Raw genomic sequence first — 17483 nt, forward strand, 5'->3', positions numbered from 1 at the left:
TTTCCGAAATGGTCCTAAATGTCGCGTTTGTGAGCCTAAATTTCCTTCGCCAGATGAGTCGTGGACGCAGGGTGGGGGGGTTGGATAGGAGCCTTTCAGATTCATTTCATGTGTTAATAATAATAATAATAATAATAATAATACGTTTCATTTATAAGCGCCTTTCAAAACTCTCAAGGTCACTTTACAGTCACAGGATCAGTTTTTCTGTGGCTGAGCATCGGCAGCCACATGCGCCAGCGTTCACTCAACCCGGAGTAACTCAAATAGATGGAAAGTTAGCTAGCTAGCTAATAGATAACTAATAGATAGCTAGCTAGTTAGATAGCTAATAGATAGCAAGCTAGGTAGGTAGCTAGGGTTAAGGCAATTCGCTATACGAACACATTTTAAACAGATCGGCAGCATGCCATGAAGATTTGATTTTTGTAGCGAATGACATGACTTTAATTAGAGATTGTTTCCATTTTGGTTGTTTTATTTTGTAATTTTCTTTTTCTTCCTCTTCCTATTCAGCTACACCGATGTTGGATATGTTCGTTAGGGCGGATATGTTAAGGCAATTCGCCTAACGAACACATTTTAAACATCTGTTCCATTTACTTTCGAATTGTTTTGTTTTCTTGGACTTCCTGTCATGTCACACCCTGCCCACCTTGACATGATGTCACATCCTGTCCGTCTTTTAAAAGCTCTCCCAACAAGCCCCATCTTTCTCTTTCCTCTTGGCCCTTCTCCCCTGGGCAGTTACAATTTGTGCCGTCCCTAAATTAAAGAATCTTTTTGTTTGTACTTTTGATTCCAGCTTCATTAATAATGACTTTAACAGTTAGATAGTTAGCGAGATAGCTAGCTTGATTTAAATTTAAAATTAAAAAAACAGCCGGGAAACGGAGGGGGTCAGCGGTGGAAAGTGGAAGACGGGGCAGGTTGGGGGTCACTGAGCATGGGGGGCGGGCGATGTGCGTGTTTGACTCGTTTGGGGTTTCTGGGGAAATTTAGCTTTTTTTTTTACGATTTCGATATGTCAGCAACTTATTTGGGACCCACGCCATCATAAAAATACATAATAAAAAATCTGAACCGGTCATATTTGCTTTCAAGATACCTCAAACGGGCAACATTCCAGCCCGTCCGTGCAGTGTCACTGTCATCTTCTGATTTATTGCCTTCTGATGGTACGCAAAGTCATCACGATTCATCCCGTGGACAGTAATCGCCGCGTGTAATCTTCATTAATCTGTGATGTCAATCCCAGCTTTTAGTTTTACTAGGGCTGAGTCTACGCTATCTCGGGGAGGGCCAAGCGCCATGCCCCGTCCGTCCGTCTCTGCTGGATCTGAAGACCAGTGTGTTTTTTTTCGTGGGATCTCTTTAGGCACTTTTTGGGTGATTCGCTCCGAATGGAGAGAAATCATCACAGTGTTTTTGCATGATGGAAACAGTGGCGTCATTATTTTACATTTAGCTATTACGATTCACTTATGACAAGGGTGTGTAATTTTTTTTGCCCGATTTGTAGTTATGGTTTACATATAAAGCGCACACAAAAATGACTAACTCAAATTTCAAGTAAAAAATAACTGTTAATGTGGTTTACATGGGACAATTTGACATTATCTGAGTTACTTCCAGGTTGAGTGAATGCTGGCGCGTGTGGCTGCCGCTGCTCACCCACAGAGAAAAAATATCCTGTGACTGTAACGTGAGCTTGACAGTTTTGAAAGGCGCTTAAAAATGAAATGTATTATTATTATTATTATTTTGGTTCCGACTTTAGCAAGCATCATGGAACTCGACAATGCTTGATTTGCTTTCATGGGCCAAATAAAATGATGTAGTGGGCCAGATTTGGTCCGCGGGCCTTTACTTTGACACCTGTGATTTATGGTGACTAGATTTAACAATGTAAATGGATGTGTCATATTTTGAGCTCTTTTTACGACTTTATAACAAGACCGTTGATGCAAAAAAAAAAAAAAAACTGCCTCAACTCAACCCGTCTCCATTTTGGGATCGACGTTGCAAATTAGTGGCGATAATTACCCATTTCCATGTAACTTAAAAGCATAAGCAAGCTTTCTTTATGTCAGACAATCAGGCGGTGAAAAGCCACGAAAAGAAAAGCTAAAATGGGAGAGGCATGACTGAAGAATTCCCTTCCTTTACATAATGGTAGAAAATGAATGGCATTTGCGGTCACAGGTTGCTTTGCTAGAGTGCCAAGAAAGGTGAGAGGGAAGGCAAGGCATTTGGCTGGCGAGCGTACGTAAACCGGCTGTGCGCGTGCACCCGCGCACGCTAATACGCCAGGACGCATGGCCCATTGAGCAGCGTGCTATGATGCCAGCAGGGTCATTAGCCATGCACTTCCAATTCAACACACTCTGGTGCTAATTAGCCGGCGGGATCAAGCGCCAATGCAACATGAAGCGCAAAAACGGCGCACGGGATCCGTAAGCGACCATCGTTTGAATTTAAAACCGTTTGTAAGATTTTCCCGAGAAAGGATAGATGAAGATTGCGCCATTTTCTAGGGTAGCACATAAATAAATTATGGTCACATTAGCTTTGCGCTGTGTGTTCTCGGCTATTGGACCGTGACTGACTCCCTTGTAGGTGGCTGGTTTGCCTGAAGGCATTGAAGAGTTGCCACAGCAATGGGCATGCTCTGCAAACATTACCAAGATAATTCATGAGGCATAGTAACGGCGCAGGGGGGAGCGAGGGGGTGTTAGCTTGAGCGCAATGTCGCGGCGCTTCCATTCAAAAGCCATTAGCATTTCAAACGGGTTTAGCAGTACAGTGACGAGTTAACTGCCCATGTAATGACAAGGCACCTGGACACCAGTTAGCAAGCGGCCAACGGGGTCGCGCTAACGCATTCGGAAGGCGTCGACAATAAACATCAGGGAAACGTTTTACAACAACATACAAAGAAGCAAAAAAATAATAATCAGAAGCTAACGTAGCATCGTGCAGAACGGTCGCATGTCACAACCCTGGTAGCGACGCTTTAATAGCTCCACAAAAGGCAGCCGGCGGGTTGACAAAAAAAGCAAACTGTCGACTTGCTCTGGCCGGTAAGCCCCGCCCACCCAGCTTAGGAAGTTTATTTCTGTTGTACAAGTTTCCATGACAGCTCGTAACCACTTTGAATGGTGGTTTACACATTCAAAACAAAGGCAAGCTGAGTGGTGGTCAGGCAGCGACCTGGCCAGGTTGGATTTCCAGACGACGATGCTCTTGGATAGTCAACAACTATTTTATTTTTGAATCGCTGCTTGAGAGCACGCAGATATCGGAGTGGGGGGGCGCTTCCATGAATTGATGTATAATTAGATGCTGACATTTCATGAAAAGCCTCGACTGGTGATGGATGGATTGGCCGTGATGGATGTGAATACACACGATGGTCACTAAAGTCCAAATTAATATGGGAACTATTTCAATTAAAAAAAAAAAAAAAAAACGTTAACATATTTATTAGAAATAAAGACTCAACACAAATGCCACTTTTTGACCACAATCAAATACAGGGTGACCCAAAATGATGCATACCCATAAAAATGTCAATTGTGACTTTGATTAAAAAGCTATTTATTTCAAATTACAACCACTCATTTTTCAGTTTATGGAAGACCATTCACCAGAGTTTCAGCTATTTCTGTCAATTTTTAGTCAATTTATGGCTTTCCCAAGATGTGTTCCAAATGTCCACCATTTTGTTGCAAGCAAACCTGTACTCGTATGACAAAGTTGTCAATCACTTTGACACACTCCTCTTTCGGGAGGGTGACCCAAAAAATGTCAATTATGACTTTGATTAAAAAGCTATTTATTTCAAATTACAACCACTCATTTTTCAGTTTATGGAAGACCATTCACCAGAGTTTCAGCTATTTCTGTCAATTTTTAGTCAATTTATGGCTTTCCCAAGATGTGTTCCAAATGTCCACCATTTTGTTGCAAGCAAACCTGTACTCGTATGACAAAGTTGTCAATCACTTTTACACACTCCTCTTTCGGGAGGGTGACCCAAAAAATGTCAATTATGACTGATTAAAAAGCTATTTATTTCAAATTACAACCACTCATTTTTCAGTTTATGAAAGATCATTCACCAGAGTTTCAGCTATTTCTGTCAATTTGTAGTCAATTTATGGCTTTCCCAAGATGTGTTCTAAATATCCACCATTTTGTTGCAAGCAAACCTGTACTCATCTGACAAAGTTGTCAATCACACTTCTCTTTCGGGAGAAAACATTGCTGCAGTGAGGGACTCAGTAGGACGCATCTTTTTTGGTCACCCTCCCGAAAGAGGAGTGTGTAAAAGTGATTGACAACTTTGTCAGATGAAGTACAGGTTTGCTTGCAACGAAATGGTGGATATTTGGAACACATTATGGGAAAGCCATAAATTGACTAAAAATTGATAGAAATAGCTGAAACTCTGGTGAATGGTCTTCTATAAACTGAATAATATGTGGTTGTAATTTGAAATAAATAGCTTTTAAATCAAAGCCACAATTGACATTTCCATGGGTACGCATCTTTTTGGGTCACACTGTATTACATGACCCCCCCCAAACCCTCTTTTTTCTGTTTCCAAGCATATACTAATCAAACTTCTTTGAACGGTGGAAAAAAAAAATAATGCGCTATGTATAAAATCATATTTGTTGCAAAAAGAGAGAGAAGAAAGCGTAGTAGAAGCCATTTTGGTGGCCCAAAAGGAGGTTAACAATGTTGAGTAACTGTCCTGGGTCATAATGTCGGAAAGGAATATTAGTTGTTATTGCAGAGGATAAAGAATATGCACAAAAGGATTGTGTAATCTTTTTGTATAATTGCATCATTTGTGATGACATTTCCTTCGCTTAAAAATGTTCTAAAACCGCGACATCAACACCAAGAGTCGTTTTTGTGAGCGCGCAAGCTTTTGCGAAGCCACGCGGTTGTTTTAAAATGCCAAGTATGTCATTCTCTTTGTTTGATGTTTGCTTTGACATTTCTAACTTCCAACCGGGAGTGGCATTATACCACTCAGAGCGTGTTTTTCGATTAATTGTTCAATAACGACTGCTTATTGTGAATTCGCTTCCATCCCATAATGCAACGATCGAGTCAAAGATAAACTGAAATAAAAGGCCAGTGGATCTGCATACAATAGCCCTTGGACCAAAATGGACGATTTGGGTGGAGGGTGCATCGCAGTGAGCAAAGATAATTGTTTACCGCAGGCCTATGTCGCCGTCGCCTAGCAACAGCTTTTGACAAGCGTCGCTGCGTCAGGTGTGGTTGAACCACGGCCGTCTGCGCGTCGCGTCAGTCGGCGCGTTCATCAACGCGCTCGACAGGCCAGCGCCGGTGACTTTCAGCACTAATCCAACTTCTGCGCCTTGGTTAAAAACGCTAAGGTGCATTCTCGCTATGCGTGTAAGAGAAAGCGTTTTATCTTCTTCAAATTTCTAGTCCCTCTCGTTCTCTCAGATCCTCTTTGTCCCTCTACCTCTGTGTGCCCCCCACTGCCCGTCTCAGCACGATGGGGGACAGGGCTTTCAGCTGCTTTGCTTCCAAACTCTGGAACTTACTCACTTCCTCCCAACATTCGTAACATCGATTCTCTTCCCACCATCACAAAACTATTTAAAATTGCATTTTCTGTGTAGCTCTTTTTCTCTCTTGTTTCTATTTATAATTGTATTTTATTTATTATATTCTATTTGTGATTGTATTTTATTGATTATAGTACATATGCTTGTCTGTGACTGTAAAGTGTCCTTGAGAGATTTGAAAGGCGCTTAAAATGAATTGCATTATTATTTATTATTATTATTATTATTTATTATTATTATTATTATCATCTCAAAAACAGTAAATGACGAGAAAGCACACCCGCAACCTTATTAATCTTTATATTTTAATTAAATACAGTATTTTACGGTGTATAAAGCGCACTCAAAAGCATTCGTTTTCTACAAAAGATGACCCTGTGCCTTATATGTGAAGTAATAATGAACCACAACTGGAAAACGTTTATATAATTTATATATTATACAGTAAAGTCTCGTTATATCGATATCAGATATATCGATAGTCCCGGTTATATCGATACTATTTCTATGCACGCACAGGGAAAATTACATGCAAACAGGGTCGGATATATCGATAGTCCCGGTTATATCGATATTTTTTCGGACTCCCTTGAATATCGATATAACGAGACTTTACTGTATTTGGAAAACTTTTTTCATTCATAGAAGGTGCGCCATATATATGGAAAAAACTTTGAAAATACACCATTCAGTGGAGGTGTGCCTTATACACCAGAAAATACGGTAAATAATGGGGGGGTGAGAATCACAAATATGATATAATAAAAAATAAAAAAATATAATAATCCAAAATGTCCACCAATTGGACCCGACGAATAGATTTCATAGCGGCCGCAGATTTTTCAGATGAAAGGCCAGAAGAAGATACCGTATTTTCCGGTGTATAAGGCGCATCCAAAAGCCTTGATTTTCTTCAAAAGATGGCCCTGCGCCTTATACGCAGGTGCGCCTTATATTTGGAAAACTTTTATCTATTTATATATTCTATTTGACAACTTTTTTTCATTCATTGAAGTTGCGCCTTATAATTCGGTGCACCTTATATAAAAAAAGTGAGAAAATACACTATTCGGTGGATGTGAGCCTTATACTTCAGTGCCATCTGTACACTTGATGCAAAAAGCTATCAACCCAGCTAAACAGAGCACAATTGATGAGGAACTAGATAAAATTATCACAGAGAAAAAACCTACAAGGGATCATTCCTCAAGATGGTGAAAGAAGAAGGCTACGTTCCTCATCAAGTGTTTAATGCTGATGAAACCGGCCACTCCATTCCATCAAGCCATCGACCATCACAAAGGTCAATAAAACGACTTTATTATTATACAGTACAGTTTATTGATTTAATTATAATACCATAGCACATGTATTATACCTGAAATAAGGTATATTTTGTATAGTGTTAAGGCTTAGAAAATTTGAAAGTACAAAATTATGTTTTATGGGGACCTGGGAACGGATTATTCTCATTTGAAGAACGGATTATTCTCATTTGAATGGTTTCCTATGGGAAATTAATTTTTGGGATACACATTTCGCCTTACACACTCTGTGTGGGAACCAATTGAGTTCGTAAGCCAAGGTATCACTGTATATGGAAAAAGTTTGAAAATACACCACTCATTGGGGTGCGCCTTATACTGCAGTGTACTTTATACACGGTACTTTGGGTATGTGAGTTGTATAAAAACAGTTAAGAGAATTCCAACATCGCCATGCGGATTTTGAGCAAGTAATCTAAAGTTTCCTCTGCCTTTTCCACAGATCCCACTTTAAAAACCACACGCGCGGCCGGCTGCACTTGACTGCATCTGCTTGAAAGTGCACGCCGCATGCATTTGACGGACGCGTGGCTGGAGGAGGGAGCCAAAGCCATTCAAATAGTTTGGGTTGACTCCAGTAAAAGGCCGTCTCACACAGGTCGGCGCAGATTAGCACATGGTTTTCATACACGGCGGCGCTTCCTCTTTTGACACGGTCACGTTCGCCAATCCAAAGTTCTCATCCAGGTTCAAACGCGAGATGAAACGGTGAACTGCGTCTCGATGGCGGACAATCGCTTCAACCGGCTGCGTGTTTAACAATCTACACGCAGGCGCAAAATCCATACTGTGTAAAAAAACCTTCACATACTGTATTTTCCGGTGTATAAGGTGCAGCGGAGTATAAGGCGCAACTCCATTGAATGGTGTATTTTCAAACGATTTAATAATAATAATAATAATAATAATAAAAATACATTTCATTTCTAAGCGCCTTTCAAAACTCTCAAGGTCACTTTACAGTCACAGGATCAGTTTTTCTGCGGGTGAGCAGCAGCAGCCCCATGAGCCAGCGTTCACTCAATGGAGGATGACTGGCGATATTCCAAAACATGACGGCGGTCACTATATCAAAACAAAGCGATGATATTTCATCACGGAAACAAGTAGCTCTTAGCAAAAATGCACCATGCCATGCAATATTCCAAGCTGACGTTAGCAAATGTTAGCCCTGTCTAGGCACTCTAAGGTAAGCTATTATTATTTTATATATTATTTAGCTAAATGTGACTGACAAAGTAGTTCTGAATTTTGCTGAATTGCAAAGTCAATGTACTATTAGCAGCAGTGGCGGGCCGTGTATATCAATCCTAGGCCTTCAGTAGTGCTCCGTCTGAATCAATCCACAGCTGCTAGTCCATCTATTCTTGAAAAGGCCGTCTTAAAAATGTATTTTACAGTATATCTGCAACCATATACATTTTTTCTCCTCCTTCAGCCATTGTCAGGTGACGAAATCACTATTCAATCAACACAAAAATGTATTTGCTCATGCAGCTCGCTACCGATACGGTGTGCTAGCACTCGCCAGTATGCGCTTATCACCTAGCGGCGAGTGATACTATGATTGGCGAGTGACTAGCCAATCATAATTTGCGAAAACTCGCCTTCGAGCAGATCTTGGGTTGCCAACTTGAACTCTAAAGCACAGGTGTCAAAGTCGAGGCCCGCGGGCCAAATCCGGCCCGCCACATCATTTTTTTCGGCCCGTGAAGGCAAATCAAACTTGTTAAATTCCATGATGATTGCTAAAATATGAGCCAAAATTTCATATTTTTGGATGTCAACCACAATAAAAATCATTATTCTTGACTTCAGATTTGAAAACGAGTTATTCATTAATTTGCTGTGTGCTCTATATGTAATATTTGAAGGGATTTAAACATTCTAATGGGTTCCCCAAATTCATAACGGCCCTCGAGAGGAAACCATAACTACAATGTGGCCCGCGGCAAAAAAATGACTTTGACACCCCTGGTTTAAAGCAACAGTTTCATCGACACTTATTTTATGCTACAGGGCCTGCAGAACTGATTGTGAAGGCCTACAGGTCGATTTCTAACCCTGGTAACAAATGATGGCTGAAATGTGATTGGAATTATTTGATAAGAATTCATGGATGAAATATAATTCACATTAGTCTGTGATTTAGATATTTTTAGGCCAGCAGAGAAGGCCTTGCAGGCCTACCACTGATATACTGTATTCAATGTACCAGTTCGACTAGGAAAATGTTTACAAAGTGCCAATGCTGCATATTAAAGTGTAAATATGGTGACGTATTGCTGTAAAACACAAAATATGTGGGCTGTATATACTGTATTTTTATGTCATGGCGGCGGCGGCGGCGAGCTGTCTCCCGCTAGCTTAAACCCGGAAACGGATTCTTGTCTATGTAAAAGCTTCTGTGCATTTGACGCTCTGTAATTTGCCACTTTACCACATCATCTAGCGCGCCGCAAAAATCAGTGAGCGGACTCTTACGGCAGAACCCGAATATGGTGAGGACGGTGGAGACTACACAGTTGAGTTGACCCAAAGCCAATCCCACCCAATTTGATTGGCGCCTGTTTGGAATGGCGAAGGAAACGGAGGCCGGGCCAGGACAAGCAAGGCCAGCCAGTTATGGAAACTATCATAGGAATGTATTTTTTTTGTTTATTTTTTTGGTGACGAGCATAACTCGGTGCCACTTTCAAGCATCAGCCAGACAACATTGTCTGAAATGCTGTCATGAAATAGACAACAGGTAAGCAAAGCTGCAATGAGGATAGCAGGCTAACATCGATTCTCTTCACACCTTCAAATCCCATCTCAAAAGCCACCTATTTAGAATCGCATTTTCTGTGTAGCTCTTGTTTCTATTTAGAACTGTATTTTATTCATTGAATTCTATTTTTGATTGTATTTTATTTATTATCGCACCTAGGCTTGTCTGTGACTGTAAAGTGTCCTTGAGAGCTTTGAAAGGCGCTTAAAATGAAATGTATTATTTATTATTATTAATAGCTGGCTATCTGTTAGCTAGCTGGCTGTCTGTTGGCTATTTATCCAGCTGGCTAGCTATCTATTCGCTGGCTACCTGGCTGGCTGGCTGTCTATTAGCTATCTAGTAGCTAGCTGGCTATCTGTTAGCTAGCTGGCTGGCGGGATGGCCATCTGTTAGCTATCTAGTATCAAGCTTTTTATCTATTTGAGTTACTTGCGGGTTGAGTGAACGCTGGCGCATGTGGCTGCCGCTGCTCACCCACAGAAAAACAGATCCAGTGACTGTAAAGTGACCTTGAGAGAGGCGCTTAAAAATGAAATGTATTATTATGATTATTATTATCATTATTTATTGGCTGCGAAGATTAGCACGAGTTAACATTAGCTTCTGATAAACGGCACAATCTTTGTTAGTTTTTATGTTGTTGGTTTGACTTCAAGATGGCGCCGCGAGAGTGGCTGCCTTTACAGCAGCTACTGTATTTTGTTTTTCTACTTCTTCCTTTCCTTTCCTCTTCCTTTTACCATTTTGCTGTGGTGAAATGAAAATGTCTCCACCGCGAGACTATTAAACGCTAATACAATCCAATCCAAAGCGGATTTATTAACACAAAAAAAGGAACATCTACCTTAACATCTCCCCGTGTAGCTTCGTGGATGTGGACCTCCTCCCCCCGCAATAGCCTCAAAAAGTGGGGAAGTCACTGGGATAATTAAAGCACGCACACCTCACTCGCCTCACCCAACCAACCATCAATAGTGGGACAATCTTAATTGCCTTGGAGGGGCCACCTGGCACCCACAGCGGGGGAGGAAGCGGCGGGATCCATAAGGGGGGAGGGAAACTCCAAACCAAGACCCCCCCATTTACTCACTCACAACATCATCATATTGTCATCTCGAGTCACATTCGCGGACAGAAAACCGCACCAGACCTCGGCAGGAAGTTGCTCAAGACGCAGACAGTGTTAGACAACCACAATCGAGGACGCCGGCTATCCTCCAATTGTTTTCAAAATGCTATGCTGCGCGTAGAGGGATCATAAAAAGTTGTTTGACAAAGACAAAAAAAAAAAAATGGAGTCAGCTTAAAAGGAAAAAAACATCAGCGTAGCCATTCGCCACAGCGGCGTCATCTTCGGGGTGCGCATATTAAAACGCAGGACTCCCCGTCCAATTAGCCCCGGGTTAGCTAGCTGCTTCGTGGCGCGCTGAAATCAAGCCAAACCTCAGACAGTATATCAAAGCCGCTCTCTAAAGCGACAACCCAGGTGACATTACGGAGCGCCGTGTCTGCGACGGGATTCTTGGAAGGCGTTTCGCTAAATTGCGCACGTTACAAAAGCACAGCTGATGAAGGTCACCCAAACTAAACAAACAAACAAAAGACAAACAAAACAGTGATCTTAAGCTGTTTACACACATATCTATTTGAGTCAGGAAACATATTAGCTATCTAGCTGGCTAGCTAGCTAGCTATCTATTAGCTGTTTAGCTATCAATTAGCTAGCCAGCTTTCCATCTTTTTGAGTTATTCCGTATCGAGTGCACGCTGGCGCGTGTGGCTGCCGCTGCTCACCCACAGAGGAACTTCTCCTGTGATTGTGGGGTGACCTTGAGAGTTTTGAAGCGCGCTTGGAAATGAAATGTATTATTATTTCTATTTCATATTAGCTATCTATATAGCTTGCAATCCATTAGCTATATAGCTAGCTACCTAGCAATTTGAGTCAGGAAACATTATATATTATTATTATTTCTATTTCATATTAGCTATCTAGCTACCTTGCTATCTATTAGCTATATGGCTAGCTACCTAGCAATTTGAGTCAGGAAACATATTATTTCATATTGGCTATCTATTATTATTATTATTATTATCTAGCTAGCTTGCAATCTATTAGCTTTATAGCCAGATAATTAGCTATTTGAGTCAGGAAACATATTAGCTATCTAGCTAGCTATCTATCTATTAGCTGTCGAGCTATCTAGCGCTCTTTCTATCTTTTCGAGTTATTCCGGGTTGAGTGAACGCTAGCGCGTGTGGCTGCCGCTGCTCACCCACAGAAAAACTTATCCTGTGACTGTAAAGTGACCTTGACAGTATTGAAAGGCGCTTATAAATGACATTATTATTATATCAATACACGTTTATCCCCGATTAATCAAAGGCGTCAAATGCTCGATGACAACATGTCACGATAATTAGCAATATTGCTAGCTGAAAAGCTAAGCAAGCAAGTACTATTTATTCTTCCGCAATTCATACAATGACTGCATTTACGACAACGATCACATTTGGATTTTATTTTACGGCGGTTTTTACGAACACGTGGCACAATGCTGCCCCTCACATGTCAGTTTTGGTACTGCAACAGAGCTCAAGTCAATCCCAGTGGAGGAGACATAATACTAATTACTAATACTACTAATGCTAATGCTAATACTAATGCTACTAATAATACTACTAACACTAATACTAATAATTGGATTGGATTTGCCTTTATTAGTCTCGCAGTGGAGAAATGTACATTATAATAATACTACTAACACTAATACTACTACTACTACTACTAATAATAATAATAATAATAATAATACATTCCTAAGCGCCTTTCAAAACTCTCACGGTCACTTTACAGTCACCGGATAAGTTTTTCTGTGGGTGAGCAGCGGCAGCCACACAGCGTTCACTCAATCCGTAATAACTCAAAAAGATAGAAAGCTAGCTAGCTAAATACTAGATAGCTAATAGATAGCTAGCTAGCAAGATAGCTAATATGTTTCCTGAATCAAATATAACTAATAGATAGCTAGCTAGATAGCAAATAGATAGCGAGCGAGGTAGAGAACTAATAGATAGCAACACGAGCCAGCGTTCACTCAACCCGGAATTAACTCACATAGATAGAAAGCTACCTAGCTAGCTAATAGATAGCTCTGTGCAACGTGCTGGTCCCCACAATATTTTTCCCCCGTATCACGTGTTGGGTGGCCGATATAATTTTTTTAAACTGATAGCCGGCATTCTGGGTCAAGACGTCGGCTATATGCAAAATGGGCGAAAGAATTTGATGAGAAAAATATTGATTAGCTCCGGGCACGAAGCTTGCCACTGCAAAGCCAGTTTTCTCCAATGCCACATTAACTATTAACTTTCATTTTCATAATTGCCGCTGTAGCGGTGTGCAAGAATGCTGGCGCGCTGACAGGACGAATTCAAGGACACGAACTTGAAGCATTCCATATCGTGAATCATCTTTCCAGACAGGAAGTAGACATGTTAACCTGCAGGCTAAACTGGAGCCAAATCAATGACTTACCGGCCATGCGAATTGGAACGGGATGACAATCTTGCCGGCGTCGTCGATTTTGTTCTTTGCGCTTTGAAAGTTCAACATATTCCCACCGAGAACGTGCGTCGATCCAGCTCCAAAGGTGCAGGTCCCCCCGATGGTGATGTCCACTTGATACTCCTTGAGGCACACCTTGAAGTAAGTGTCACACTCATCCTCCACGCAGCGCAGATCCTCAGGGGAGCTCCTGGAGCCGTCGCAACACTCGCCGCTCGCCAACTCGCCGTTCACATTCTCGACGGAGATCAGCTGGAGCTCAAAATAGCCTGTTGACTGCGACGCCTGGAAACAACGTTTCACAAATGCCCACAATTACATGAGAGCTTACACTCCGCTACGCTAAAAAGTACGCTAAAACTCTAGCTAGCTTTACATTGCATAGATCAAATCACACAAATCTGAACGGAAATTAATTCAAGAAAAATAACGTGCGAGACATCTTTCTTTAAAATGCATTTAAACATGAAGGGGGGGGGGGCTGTTTACTTTTTTATCAGTGCCCAGTATTGTAGTCATTTACATGCAATGTGTGTATCTGGATGTTTTTTTAGGTTTTGCAGAAAAAAATCTATCTATTTAGCTATCTGTCAGCTAGCTAGCAATTTAGCTATCTGTCAGCTAGCTAGCTAGCAATCTATCTGTCAGCTAGCAATCTATCTGTCAGATAGCTAGCTAGCTAGCAATCTATCTGTCAGTTAGCGATTCATCTATCAGTCATCTATCCATCATGTGGAAAAAAATATTAAATTGGGAGATATATATATATATATATATATATATATATATATATATATATATGTGTGTGTGTGTGTGTGTGTGTGTGTGTGTGCGTGTGAAAAAAGCACTAAATTGCAAAAATATATTTTTTAATGTGGGGGAAAAAGCATTAAATTGGGAAAAAAATATTTTTATGTAAAAAAAAAAACATTACATTGGAAAAATATTGTTTTCATGTGGGGGAAAAAAAGCACTACGTTGAAATAATACATCTTTTTATGTGAAAAAAAAAACATTGAATTTATATATATTTTTGGAATGTGGAGAAAATAACACATTTGAGCCTGCAACGTGAATGCAGCCTTGATAAGTTACATCACAATCCCCCCCCCCAAAAAAAAAAACAAAAAAAATAAATAAAAATAAAATCATGCTCCTCAATTTGGTGGCTTGCATTTCCAAACCACAAAATTGACACGAAAAAGCCATCATGCGCCTTTTTGTAATCTTTGACGTGGGGGGTGACAGGGATGAGAATGACAAATGAGAAAAAAGTCTGTAAAAAAAAGCAGGGGGTGCACACACACACACACACACACACACAAATGGTGTTTTCTTTCTATCTATCCATCAATGTTTTCAACAAAATGTCCGAATGTATTATTATACATAACTTTGTGATAATAGTCACCATTATCTGAATGGTTTTCTGTTCCTAATGATTGGTAAAAATCCAGCCAAACTAGCAGAATAAAAGTCAACTTGCCGGGTACATATGCAAGGTTACTGCTAGCTACCCTGCACATTAGCTTGCACCCTTGCTTTCTGCTACTAGTAGTATATAGATGCTAACGTTAGCATGAGGCTTGTCATAGTGCGACTGACATTCGACGGCATTGTTTCATTGCGAATTAGAATCAAATTCTCTCCACAAAAGTGAATCAATCTATTTTTTTTTACTCTTCGGCTCATTTAAAAGGGGGCGTTTACCTGTTTCGACTTCAACGCACCTAAGTCAGTATCATCCAATCAAAATTGCGCTTTCCGCCAAGACAAGCCGAATCCGGAAATGAACAGCGAAAAAGCAAATACATATTTAGTTTTATCTGGTCATTTGGTCTGAAAAAGTCGGAAATCCGCCAATCGGGTGGAAGGGGGGGGGGGGGGGTAGCAGACTTGTAAACGTCACATTACGAAAGTTAATCAGGGGGTGGGTTGTAAAATGAACACAGCATCGCCCTCTCGAAATTCACGTTTACCGTGCATCTATCTACACACAGACGTCAATGTCAAAAAATAAACATGCAATTATGTTTTTTTCTCTCGTCCAAATATGCAAATATTTACATGCAAATGCAACATCACGATCATTGACGATCATTGTCACGATATTGTGCAAGAGGGTCACAATGCTTTTGCACCTTCATGATCAGGCAAAAAAAAAAGTGGGACGAGCACGATTTTAGGGGGCGTTTCCTGCTACAAATTGATTTTCTGCAGCGGCCAATTGGGGTGATTTTAAAGTAGCGCCACCGAAAGAGAAACAAAAACAACGACGGCTGCTAATTGAGCAATAAAGGGTCAGGGTGAGGTTAAGGGGGACGAGTATTTAATATCTGCAACGTGAATCCCGTACAGGTGGCGTGATGTTGATGTTTTTTTACTCGCCTCCTAACGACTTTAACCTAATTGAATTCTAGATTGAAGGCACTCCAGACCCGCCCCCATGTCCAACAACTTTTCACCAAGGTTGATTTAAAAGCCTTTGATTTGTCTCGCGCGTGCGTAGACGCTAAATGGCCTATTTTATTGTTCTAAAGCAGTGGTTCTTAATCTTGTTGGAGGCACCGAACCCCACCAATTTCATAAACTCATTCACCGAACTCTTTTTTAATTAATACATTAAACTCGGTGTTTTTACTAGTGCACGAAATGAAGCGTGCATTAATATCACTTTGTTCAAAAAACAAAACCAATCACTTTCAATGACTGTATCCACTAACTGCAAACGAGACGGAGGGGTGGACCTATGCGGCGAAGGATCTAGGATCCCTAAGGTTCGATCGAACCCAGTTTAAAAAACCCACTGTTCTAAAGCAAGCGGAGAAGCGTCTTACCTTGGCCCAGAACGTCAACAGCAGGCACACTATTAGGAAGCGATGTCTAATCCTGGTGCGAGTCCACATGCCTCCGATTAATTAGAGTCCCAATGGAGGCGGGAGGGGTGGGGGGGTGGTCGCTCAACGCAGACAAACAGCCGCAGAGCCGGCGACCATCAGCTCCGACCCTCCAGACATCCAACAATAACAAAAACAAGCCCCTTAGAAAAATGGAATAAAAAAAATCTCTCCTCCGCTCTAAAAAAAAAAAAAATGAAGAAAAAAAAAAAGAATCACAGGCGTGACTCGGTCACACTGCGCCGGGCGTATTACGCGTGCGCACGGGGCGGGAAGGCTGCAGCGCGCTGGTGATGGTCCACGCACAACGTTCACGCGAGTGGGCTCCGTTTCCCCCTCCGTCTGAGCTTCTCCACAAGGCGAACTGACTGACTGAGACGTCTGTCGGAGCCGCAAACCGGAGGAGAGGACGTCGGCTTTGAGTGACAGCTGCGTCAACCTCTCAGGGATCGGCCACGGGGAGTCCTGACAGCCAACCGGATTAGTGGGCGGACATGAGCGGGGAATAACCGCCCCCCCCCCCCACCCCGATCCCCGCAGATCACCCACCCCATCACACCCACGTCTCTACCGCCCCCACTTGTATCAACCTACCACCATTTCTACTCTTCCTCCCCCCACTCAAAACGTGATTTTTTAAGAGGTTCCCATTAAGCCTCCTGAGAACAAAAACAAGTGTTTCCATCTCTAGTTTGGATCTAAGTGGGTTTTTTTTTCAAAGAAAAAACATTAATTTCACCCTTTCATACTGTCTGCTGTCAATGTTGTGTTATAAACACTAATAATATATATTTTTTTAATTTCAGGTTCAAAGTAAGCATGAATGCTTTTTTTTCGTGGATATCATAGATAGGCCAAATAATTATTTTACACATTTGCTATTATATGCATGACAAATATCGTACCTTAACGATTGAACAATTTTAAGCTTAAAAAAATTTATTAAAAAAAGGTAATTTTTGATTTGGGGAAAAAAAATGCATAAATTTGGTTTGTTGTTTCATAGTTTTGTGCCATCCATGAATGGGTTGTTTTTGTATCAGGCAGATTTTTGCCCAAAAAAAATATATTTATATTAAGGAGTGAAGCAAAAAATATATATATTTTTGAACATTTTTCATACTGAATGCGTTTTTGGTCATTTTAGGAAGAGGCTTCTCAATGTAAAAAAATTATTTGTTCTTATCCTGCTAGTAAAGTGTCCTTGATAGCTTTGAAAGGCACTTATAAATATATGATACCGATCCATGTTAAGTGCTCTGTTGCAGCTACAACTGTTGTTAAAGCGCTATATGAATCAAT

The 17483-nt window shown here is 41.0% G+C and overlaps 1 protein-coding gene across 2 annotated transcripts in view; it reads right to left on the bottom strand.

Moving 5' to 3' along the window:
* jag2b (jagged canonical Notch ligand 2b) overlaps nucleotides 1-16607 on the bottom strand; it is a 56745-nt gene extending 40138 nt beyond the window's left edge. For both annotated transcript variants that reach the window (XM_089022191.1, XM_089022190.1), the window contains exons 1-2: nucleotides 16122-16607; nucleotides 13255-13569 (exon numbers count right to left, since the gene is read on the bottom strand). In XM_089022191.1, the coding sequence (XP_088878317.1) occupies nucleotides 13255-13569; nucleotides 16122-16190 (384 nt within the window). In that variant the 5' untranslated portion in view covers nucleotides 16191-16607. The remainder of the gene's footprint in view (nucleotides 1-13254; nucleotides 13570-16121) is intronic.
* Nucleotides 16608-17483: the final 876 nt, after the last annotated feature.

The sequence above is a fragment of the Hippocampus bargibanti genome, linkage group LG19, assembly GCF_051943395.1.
Source record: "Hippocampus bargibanti isolate YZ-2025 linkage group LG19, ASM5194339v1, whole genome shotgun sequence".
NCBI lineage: Eukaryota > Metazoa > Chordata > Actinopteri > Syngnathiformes > Syngnathidae > Hippocampus > Hippocampus bargibanti.